The following is an 11,384-nucleotide window of genomic DNA, read 5'->3' on the forward strand; positions in this document are numbered from 1 at the left end:
ACACCTCCTCATCCATTATTGGGAGTGGACTACATCCACCCTGATTGAATTGGCCCTGTCAACACTGGTTCTCCACTTGCGAAGTAACTCCCTGCTCTCCACGTGTCAGTATATAATGCCTGCAGCTGTAACTTTTACTCTATGCATCTGAAGAAGTGAGGTTTTTATCCACGAAAGCTTATGCCCAAATAAATCTGTTAGTCTTTAAGGTGCCACCAGACTCCTTGTTGTTTTTGTAGCTACAGACTAACACGGCTACCCCCTGATACTTAAATCATGACTGACAATGCTGCAGCTCAAACAGAAATCAGGGGCGTGATGCAGTGACAAAGAAGGGTCAATGCGATCCTACGAGCCTCTCCTGCTTGTGGCATCTTCCAAGAATTTCAAAAGGGACATCTTCCTTCACATCACTTCTGGTCCTGCTTTGAGCAGGGGGTTGGACTAGATACCTCCTGAAGTCTCTTCCAACCTTAATCTTCTATGATTCTATGCTTCTAAACCTGGGAGTACTCAGTAGCAGCAGGGAGGGGATTTTGACCTCTGTCGACAGCATTGGTGAGACCAATACTGGAATAATACATCGTGTTTTGGTGGCCATTTTAAACTGGCCATTGAAAAACTGGAGAGGGTGCAGAAAGGACCCACAGAAATGACTGAATGGCAGGAGAAAATGCCATACGGTGAGAGACTTAAGGAGCTCAATCTCTTCAGCTTTTCAAAAAAAGATTGAGAGGTGACTTGATTACAGGTAAAAGCACCTTCGAGGGGAGAATACCAGGTACTAAAGGACTCTTTAGTCTAGCAGAATAAGGGCAGAACAAGAACCAATGGCTGGATGCTGAAGCCAGGCAAATTCAAATGAAAAATAAGGCACCAAGTTTTACCAAGGTGGGTGATTAACCATCAGAGCAAACGACCGAGGGAAATGGTGGATTCTCCAATTTTTTGAAGCCAGACTGGCTGTCAGTCTGGAAGAAGCTTTAGCCCAGTGATACTCAGACCTCTGTGTTTCAGGAGCCAAATTAGAGACCAGTGTTACCCAGAAGAGCCCCAGGAGTGTGAATTCATTGCTTCATTTATTATAGCACAGTACCACATCGTCATATGTGACTAGTATGACAGGGGAGATATTTAGTTTATAACATGGGCAGTGAATATCCATGGCCAGGGGTGGTTATGCCTCCCCTAACCCAGGCCGTGGCCCCGCCCATGCTCTGCCCCAAGGCCCCATCCTCGCTCCTCTTCTCCCCTGAAGCTGGCAGGGGCTCAGCTTTGAATGGGGCACTTGCAGATGGGGGGCAGGGCCTCAGGCAGAAGGGGCAGGGCCGTGGGCTAGCCTCCCCAAAGGTGGGGTTCACCCACCGTCCATATATATATATATATATATATATATATTATTCTCATAGCAAATAAATTAATAACCTAGTGCAAGTTAACAATTTAATTGGTTAATAACCTAGTGAAAGCCTCCTGATTGGTTAATAGCTTAGATCGGTTAATAATGAAATCACACGTGTGTTAATATCATGTGCTGCAAAGAGTGGCCGGAGACACATTAAAGAGCCACTTGCGGCTAGAGCGCCTCGGTCTGCGTATCACTGATTTAGCCAAACGCCCGGTGGAGGACTCAAGGCAGGCTTCAGTGGGTGACATTTCTCTGGCCTGCGTTACACGGGAGGTCAAGTCAGATGATCTATTGGTCTCTTCTGGCCTTAGTATTTAGGAATAAATCTTCTTACCGGCCCACTCGCGCACTGGCCTCACTCACTGAGTGTGTGTTTGGTTTGTGTTCCAGACCAGCGTCTCCATAGAGATCAGGTACCAGGCCATGGACGGCACCGTGGGCGCCTGGAATGATGGGGAATTTCTGGAGAGTCCTAACTCCCGGTCGGAGGGCGAAGGCCCCTTGGAGACAGAAAGCCTGCTCCCCGGGCACCGGCAGGGCTCTGCGGTGTCTCCTGGCAAATCCAACCCCAGCCTGAAACCAGCAGAGAGGAACTTCAGGAGGTAACGTTCCACCCATGGCACCAACTCGATTCCCCGGCACTGCCCGGTGTGGGCAGAATTCTTGGCATGAGCATGCAGCGGCAATGTGCCCTCCTCAATATGGCTCCGGAGGGGGGATACAAGGCCCTGTTTGTCCTTGTTCATAGTGCCACCATCTTCATGTGACACTGCAGCAAAGGGCGATCGATGTACGAGGTAGCGCAGATGCGTCTCACCTCCACATTGTGGCTGGATTTGCATTTCCAGCGGCGTATCCGCCCTGTCCATTTTAAACAGGTCGATGCGCAGGTGGGCGCGTGGCGGGACACGGCTGCAGCTGCTTCTCCTCTGCCTCCAAACTCAGGCCAAAAAAAAAAGGCTGTAAGACACGGGAGAAAATTAGCCTGACAGACCCACTCTGGGATTCCTGCCTCCCTGGGGGCCGTGCCTCCCGTTCAGAAGCTAAGCACCGCCCCTGAGACTAAGGCCCCGCCCCTTGGAATAAGACACATTGTCCAGTCTGCTTCCGTGCCAGACACTGCCCATGCGCATTGAGAGATGGCCCCTGACAGAGACATTGGTTACAGGCTAATTACGGGGGGGACACAACATTGTCAATAGATACTGCGCTTCTAACATACTGTAACTACAGGGCTAAGTAGAAGGGAAAGTTGTGGTGATATTCGCTGCCACCGGGTGGGAACTGTTGGCAAATGCAGCTGTGTTATAGCACCCCAGGAACATAACCAGGGTGCTGGGTGTGGTTTAAGGACGGGAGGAGAAGCAGCGATCAGCAGCTTGCTCTAGGGTAAGATGTTTACACTGCCTGCTCCCTGGGTTTCCAGGTGAGGCCTGCAACGCTGGTTTACGTGTAGCTGGGGGGTGAGGTCTGTCCCCTGCAGACACGGGCACACAGGAGGCGTTCAGCAGCCATCAGGAGAGCAGCTCCGACAGTTCACTGAGAATCGGTTCGGAATGAATTGGAAATGTCGGTCGTCGCTGGGCCAAAGTAGCTGGTGATTTCCTAGAGACCAGTCATCCCAGTTCCTGGGCCCTGGTGTGGAGCCACCTCTGGGGTGGAATCTGGCAGCTGGGTTATAGCACCGCTAACATGCAGCCACCTCTGGGGTGGGATCTGGCAGCTCGGCTACAGCACCACTGACATGCAGCTGTGTCTGGGTTGGGGGTGGCAGCTCAGCTGACAAGTGCACAGCAAAACAGATGCTCGTCTATCACAGTGAGGTGATGGATGTGATGTAAGCACCTAGCTAGACCGATCAAAGGGGATATTTTGGTCCAGGATGTAGGACAAACTCTTGCACTTTTGAATGTGCCCCCTGAGCAGGTGGGGCTTTGTTTTTCTGACAAGACTGTAATGCCCCCCTCCCCCAATGGCCTGGGCTTTTGGAACAGAAGGAGCCGAGTTCTATCCCCGCTAGATACTGTGATGTTCCAATTAGCAGTTATATGTGACCTAGTGGTAACCATGCAGTTTTCCTGGCCTGTCCCCTCTCATAGATCCTCAACAGGATTTGAACTCAGAACTTTCCATACCACAGCACTGGCCTCTACCCCAGAGCTGAAGGAGTAACTCCTGCAATGGGCATCAGCAGTCGGCCGCTAGCCGCTCCGAGGCCGTGTCACTAGAGCGGGACCCAACACGCTTTATGAGCATGTTCCACTTACAGAGCTGTAGATTTATTCCTGTACAATTGCTCCTTAGTCTCCCTGAACCATTCTGCACCAGTGCCAGAAATTCTTCCTCCTGATCCACTGCATGTGCTCGGAATAGCTTCTTGCTTAGCTGGCCAGCCAGGAAGGAGGAGCTGCGCGGGCAGAAGTGCAGTCTGCTTTGGAACGGAGTTTGCTCTGTACCCAGTCAAATCCCCATTAAGCTCTTGCCCAGAGTTTGTTTGCTGTTTTGTTTTGCTCTAATCTGACTCCTGCCGACTCCGCATCCCTGGGGCGGCCGCTCACAGAGACCGTTACAAAGCACCCTGCACTGTTCACCCCAGTGACTAGCTGTCCCAGCCAGTTTGCATGGGAGTCAGGCCTATGCACATGGGCATGAAGATGAAATGATACGTGAATTTGAGGCTCACAGGGTTGGGGGCAAAGGCATGAACACCTGAGTTTGCAAGTGTGCGGAGGGACAGGGGATCACTGCCTGGGTTCACGCATGCACGATGGGTAGAGGGTGCTCACAAGGGAAGGTTAAAGAGCAGAGGCAGAATTAATCCTGTCTAAGTAACCCTGTGTGGGAAGCTGGCAGCAAGACTTAGCGCGGGGTGAAGAACAGATTTTTCAGTTTGTTGGCATTTCCGAACAATTGGGTGGTGGACGGAGAATTGTTGCAGGTGGAACAGAAAGGGAAATTTTTAGAAATTTTCAACAAATTGAAGAGTAAAAACAAAATCACTTTGGGTCGAACAAAAGGCTGCATTGGGACTAGGAGCATTTCTTCACATTTGACATTTTTTAAAATTAAAAATGAAAGGAAATGCCAAAGCCAAAAGTCATTTTGAATTGAAAAATTGACAAGTTTCCATTTTTTTCGGGACTTTTTTAGGGTTTTTTCAGCTGAAACAGTTCAGCAACATAACCACAAATTGACGAAATGTCTCAAGGTCCCCAAGTTTTGATCCAAAAGTTTCACCTGGCTCTAGGGGGGGCCCAAGCCAAGCCATCCCCAAAGGGAGCCTTGCAGAACCACACCCAGCTCTGCCGTGCGTATCGGCAATGAACCCAGCTGGGCTGGCGGTGAGGCCAGAAGCAGGAAGGATGGGAGCTAATTTCCCAGTCACTTAGTGGAGTGCGTAAGGCTGGCATAGAGAGAGAAACGGCCTGCCTGGCTTTGGAAACCAGCTGTGGAAATCGCTGAGGGAGAATAAAAGTTCAAGGCGATCTGGAAAGAGAAACTAGGGGTCTGTGCCCTTTTTGGCTGCTTTATGGGGGTAAAAGAGAACACGGAGCTCCTCATTCTCATGACCCGAACCCACCCGCCCAAGCAGCTGGCACTAACAGGGACCCTCAGGCTGTCAGGCTCAGCAGAGAGGCTGGAGCTGAATGGGCCGTGGAGGGTGAATTCTCGAGGCAGAGGATGGGGGAAGCTGATGCTCCTGTTCTCGTTCACACCACCGGAATCCTGGAGCGGCTCCACCGACTTCCACTGAGTGGTGCTGAACGTCCAGTGGCTGAGACCAGGATCAGCGCCAGTCAGCCAGACCCAGGGTCCCAGTCCCCTCCTGGAGCCAGATGCAGCCAAGTCAATGGCAGCTGCCGCAGCAGCGCCGGGTTCTGCCTCTGTGGAATAACGCCTGGGTGCGGATTGCACCCATTTTACACACCGGCCGAAGGCAAGTTACGCACAGCCAGAGGGGCTAGCGCCGTCGGGCCTGATTCTGGTTTACACTGGCGCATCTGAGAGCAGGAGCAGGCCCAGGGCGTTTGTATGAGCTGTCTATTTCTGGAGGTGCTGATCAGTGACTCCCACCTTAAGGTGGCCCGGAGCGCTGACCGGACCGGAATAGATTGAAAATAGCAGGGCTTGGGTCACCACTGCGGTATTTCTACCTCATCCCGTGGCAGCTCCAGGGAAACTAATGGGGTCACCCAGTGTGGACCCAGCCCTGTTTGGGACCTGAGGGAAACAGCTTTCAGACCTCCAAGCTAGGATCTGCTCTCTTGCCCCTGCTCCCATGCAGGCGGGCGGGCGGGCAGGGGCTCTTCCCTGCTCTATCATACGATCGTTCTTAAGGGCCCTCACTGAATGTGGCACTGTGCAGGGTAGATCCAGAGCGACGCAGTGCCTGTCCCAAGCGAGACGGGCGAGACGCTAGCTTTGCAGTGGCCAATCACGTGCCTTAGAAATAGATCTGGTGTGTAGGATTTAGAGCCGTCTTCTTTTCCGCAAAGGCATTTTAAAATCGTTCCAGTTTTGCAGCAAAGGGCCGGCCGGGTGTCTGCCACGTCGCTCACAGACCCATCCACACTCTCTGTACTTAGCTGTCTCGTTTTTCTCTAGAGATTTGTCTCCTACGTGGCCACTTAAGGAGGAGATTGTCCTTTCCTCCGAGCAGAATGCTGAGGAAGGATGCTCCCAGAGGCTCAGAAATGCTCTGGCAAGCAGCTCATTTGCTCTGTGAATTGGGCTGTGTCCTGTGGATTTCCAGTCTAATTGAAACAATCAATCAGTTTCCCAGCTCAGTACGCTGCACATTTTTTGGACGGGGAAGATGCTAATGGATTTAAAAGAGAGCTAGCACTGCTGTTTGTCAAGTATGCACATTGTGTAACAGTAGCTGGGGGTTTAGTAGCCGGGGGGATTTATAATCTCTACAAAAGCAGGTTCAAATCCTGGAACAATCAACACACATTTCCATCCTTCTGGCATAGGTACGCGCAGAGCCATGTAGCTTACAATAGATCAGCTGTTCAGATGAGAGCTTCTAAATCAACGTCCAATCTGCTCCATATGGACTGTAAAGATGCCAGAGAAGGAGCCATGCCCTGGGTCCAAATTTCTCTTCTTTCCTCAGTGTTGTATATTGTTGCTGTGTGTCATTTGGCTCCACCCCAGAGCTGGCTGCATTTTGGTGGGGCTGAATGCATTTGTTCAGGGTGACAGACGCTGTGTGCAGTCGATCGGAGTCAGACACAAAGTTAACAGCCGAGCTAGTGCCTGAGTCGGAGCTGTGGGATTCGGAGGCTAAACTGCACTCTAGTACCCGGTGTTAGCACCATTAGGATGCAGGGCTGCTGACCTGTAGCATGTACTGCTCAAAACGTCAGTGCCCCCTAGTGGATGGGGGAGTCAGTCTCTGCTCAGACAGTTCCTAAGTCTCGTACAATGGCCCCATAAAGGGTGTGTTCAGTTACCCCCATTCAGAGATCACTAAAATGCCCTGCAGTGACCAACCTGCTGCGTGGGCCTTGTTGCTCAGGGGGGCTGAGTCCTGGGGAGCTGCTGATGCCCGGGGCCCCTCAGGGTCGGGCCCCGGCCCTGTGCATGAAACAGGAGTATTGTAGCACCCTCCTGTTTGTTCATGATCACAGCTAATGCAGGAGAGGTGCTGGGCTTTCCCTGGGTTTGTTAAGGAACAAAGAAATAATGACAAGGTGGCAAACTACCAACTGTGGCACTTTCCCTAAGATGGGAGGTGTTAGGCCGGCTGTCCTGAGCAAATCAGACATGGATAATTCTGTCCCGTCTCCCTTAACTCGCTCTGGCCCTGCAGCATTGCTCCATGCTCACTGCTAACCAGCGGCCACGTGCCACCCCAGAAGTGGCTGCATTTCAATGCTGGTCCCTGTACACAGAGTCTGAAAAGTCTTTGGGGTCAGAGGATGGCACGGCAGCAGCCTGCGTGAATGGTAAAGCGCCATTGAAATCAGCAGCCAAACTCCCACTGACTTCAGTGGGGCCGGGGTCTCACCCACCGCAGCCCCTCGCGGCTGAGATTCGGGAATTGCACCAAAGCAAGCAGTATCCAGCAGCCGTCCATGCTGAGGGTTTGCAGGCTGACCCTGCCCTGCCCTGGTCCACCTGCACCCCGGCAACCCAGCGGCTGCGTTATTACCAATGACCCCGGCGCCCCGTGGGCCTGCTGCCCTCACTGGCTGAGCCGAGGATTGCAAGCAGCAGGCCGACATGCGCCGCGTTGCTGCTCCCAGGTCTGAAGAGGACGACATGTATTATCACAGCGAGGACGAACTCCTGGGCGAGGCCGACACCCTGAGCCAGGGCTCCCTCAACACGAGGTATCAGGCCAGGCCGGGCCTGGGCCGTCAGGTTGCAGTGTGCTGTGCGGTGCTGTGCTGTGCATGGTGTGTCCTGTCACAAAGTCTGGGGCTTTCCCCACTCGCCTGCCCCCCACGTCCAGCACCAGTTGGGGACGCGGCCCTGATGGAGCCGCTCTATTCTAACAGGAGTTCGGGGGGGGCGTCTCCGGGACTGTAGATCCATCTACCCTTCTGACACTGGTCCCAGTGTAGCCAGACCAGGGGTGACCAAACGCTCTTCTGTGGGGTGGCCCGTGTGAAAGAGCTGGAGGGCTCAGCCCGGCTATTGAGGGGGACGCCCGCTCTCCAGTCACCACCATCAGTGCCCCCTTCCGCAAAGAGGCCCGGGGCTGAATGAGTCACCCGCTGAGCTCCCCGTCGGATGTGGGCGGTCCCACTGGCTCTCTGGTGGAGCACGTGGCAAGACCGCATGGCGGAAGCCTGCCCCCCACGCAGCACCTGGCCTGTGGGTAAAGGGCTGCACTCTCCGCTGTATATTCCCTCTGGGGGACATACGGGGGAGAGGTTTCCTGGTCATGCACACGGCCTGCAATGCTCTAGTTCAGATTCTAGCAGCACTCCCAGGTGCAATGTGGTTCGTCTATAGGAACCCATCTGTCACACGATCGCCTCCTCTTTCCCATCCAGCGGATGTTTTAAGCTCCATGTTTACTCCGTGCTTCCATGTCTCCATTTGCTGTCTAGCTAAGGCAGCGGTTCGGAACCTTTCCAAACGACTGTCCCCCTTTCAGGAGGCGGATTTGTCTTGCGGACCCCCTAGTTTCATCTCGCTTAAAAACAACTTGCTCCCAAAATCCGACATAAACACACAAAAGTGTCCCAGCCACTGCTACTGACAAATTGCTGACTGTCTCCTTTTTAGCATTTTTATAACCATGAGACAAAAGGACCTGTGAAGCCATCTAACCCATCCCCATCCCCCCACTTCCCCAGCCCAGAGCCGCACGGGTCCTGACTGTCTCATTTGAAATGACCCAAGTGAAGGTCAACTTGCTTCTTGTGGGGGCTGATGGGAGAAGTGGCTCTTAAGGAAGGGTTCTGAGGCGCCAGCTCAGGCGGGTTATTCCATGCGCAGGGAGTGGCGTGGGCTACGTTATGAGCTAGGCGGCCAACCAGGTTATTGCAGCTGGTGTCAGCAGTGGGGCCGGAAGGTGACATGGCAGAGGAAGGGACGTTCGGCTCGGGCAGCTGTGCAGAGTCTCCAAGGCCAGCGGGAGATGTTTAGGCCGGACTTTTCAAAGGCGGCTAGTGATTCTGGGAGGCTCGGTGCCTGGGCACCCCCCTGGACACACCTTGAGCGTGATGGCCAGAGGCGTTGCACTTCCAGTGGGGTCTGTTGGGGCTGCCGGAGCTCCGCCCCTCTGGAAATCAGGCCCCAGGGGCATCCGGCTGGGCAGTCAGGGTTGGGAGACCCACCTTCACCTGGATGCAGCAGAGCAGAGGCAGCCCGCTGGGGGAGTCCAGCAGAGGCAGGAAGACAGCAGCTGCTTCCCCATCCCCACGGGATCTCTGGGGCTCAGATAGTTCTTCCCCCAGGCCCTTGGCTTGAATCCCATTTCGTCACTTTCTGTCCGTGTTTCCAATCCCTCCAGATCCTTCCACGTCCTGTCTCTGTCCTAGCGGGTTTATTCGCTGCAGCTCCCAGTCACGGGCCTGATCCAAAGCCCACTAAGTGAGTGCGGAAGTTCCTCTTGACTCCGTGGTTTTGGATCAAGCCCTTACTGTTGTCTGCAGACATCATTAAAAAGCCACTTACTTCTTGTCTCAGATCATTGGGAAGACATGTCATTAATCAGCTGATTTCCTATCCTGTTGGGGAAAAATAAACAGACCCCAAAAGGAAAAGTATTTATAAATCGCTCCGCACATCCCGCAAGTTCTTGTCCAGTCACGGGCCGTCCTGCCTCGTAGGGTCACTGGCTTTCCCAACATGCGTGTCCTGCCCCGTTAGCTGCATGGATTAAGTCAGAACTGATTAGCGCCTGCTTCATGCATGCTCTGGGCTCACAAGCTGCTGTGAATTGGTTGGAGTCAGCCCCATATGTGAACCGTCCATCAGGGAAGGGGAAGACAAGTTGTTTATAAGCAGGGCTCTGCCGCTCACTCGGGGCTGTATTGGAATCAGTTTGCACCCTGGGCAAACCATCAGGGAGGCCTGGCCGCAGTCGGATATTCCAGAGAGACGGGTCCAGCAGGGAAGCGTGGTGACAGCCCGGTTAACTGGATGTCAGCCGAGAAGGCAAGCTGAGACGCACGTTCTGGGGAGAGGAAGGATGGTCCGGCAGTTAGGGTGGTAACCTACAGCTTACGCCCCTGGGGTTCAAGACCCTGTCCTGCCACAGACTCCCTTTGTAAGTCTCTGTGCCTCAGTTTCCCATCTGTACCGTGGGGATCATAGCACTGCCCTGTGTCACGGGGGGGGGCTGTAGGTATGAATACATTAAAGACTGTGAGATGCTCAGGTACTGTGATAAGTACCTTAGACAGGAAGCCCAGGACAATGGCTTATGCTAAGGGCCCAGATCTAGCTCCATCAGCAGATCTTGAAGCAGAAATGAAGTGATGTTTGTTTCTGAGTGGCTCGTTCTTTCCCTCTCTCATGGCCGGGCTGGGGGCATATGGGCTCAGCGCTTTGACTGGCTTTGTCCTGTGTAAATGTGCGTAGTTCAGTAGGCAGACATCCCTCTCAGACAAGGTTACAGAGATCCCTGCTGGCTCCTGCGGGCGGCTCTCTCTATTCAAAAGGTAGCAGTAGTAAGCCATTATCCTGTAGTGGGCCAGCCCGTACAGGGGGGCATGGTACATACACACCCTTTGCCAGCGTGTTGCCTGGGGACCAGTCTTTGGCTGAAGCATCATGCCAGCTAAACACAAGCCAAGTGCACACGTTGGCAGGACGAATACAGCCCCACGAAGGAGAGATTCGTGCCTGCGTGGCAGCCTGTCTATATGCCAGAAGGTGCTGCGTAAGTGTTCACCAAGTCCCTCCCTGAGGGGAAAGGGCCCCCTCACCTCCAGGATTGTCTCTCACCCCTCCCAGCCCCATCACTATCTCCTACGCCTGGTCCTGGGAGTCAGAAGGAAATAATCCATCAAGGAAATGGACAGAAGGGGCCGGAGGCATTTCCAACGCTCGGAAGTCGGTTCACCATCACTAATGACTCAGAGACAAATGGCGTATTGAAAAACAAGGCTCCCGGCAATAAGCCAGAACGAGCCAGTTCATTTCAGAGACGCTGCTGCCTCCGTGCAAAACGGCGCTGCATTTCGCTCTCAATACACAGACGCCCGGGGTCGTCATTATCACTTGTGGCAGTGAGTTCCACAGGCTTGGGCCAGCCCCTGTGAAAGTTCCTGTCTCCTGCCCTCGGGAGCCTCCCCCAGTGGTCGATAGGTTCGGTGTCCCAGGGGAAGGGAGCTGTTGTAGGAGGTCCTGGTGGCAGAGGGAAAGGCATCTCCTGGGTAGCACAAGCCAAGCCTGTGAAGGGCTTTGGATGTCAGGGCAGAGACCTGCCTGGCCAAAGGGCTGCTGTATTCTCTTCTCTTCTCTTCTCTTCTCTTCTCTTCTCTTCTCTTCTCTTCTCTTCTCTTCT

At 53.6% G+C, this 11,384-nt stretch overlaps 1 protein-coding gene across 1 annotated transcript in view; it reads left to right on the forward strand.

Annotated features, from left to right (window-relative positions):
- OTOF (otoferlin) overlaps nt 1-11,384 on the forward strand; it is a gene marked incomplete at its 3' end in the record, with an annotated part of 165,587 nt that overhangs the window by 94,375 nt on the left and 59,828 nt on the right. The window contains 1 exon segment of the mRNA XM_034766932.1: nt 1,799-2,010. Within this exon segment, the coding sequence (XP_034622823.1) occupies nt 1,799-2,010 (212 nt within the window).

This window comes from Trachemys scripta, chromosome 3 (assembly GCF_013100865.1).
Source record: "Trachemys scripta elegans isolate TJP31775 chromosome 3, CAS_Tse_1.0, whole genome shotgun sequence".
In the NCBI taxonomy this organism is placed as follows: Eukaryota; Metazoa; Chordata; order Testudines; family Emydidae; genus Trachemys; species Trachemys scripta.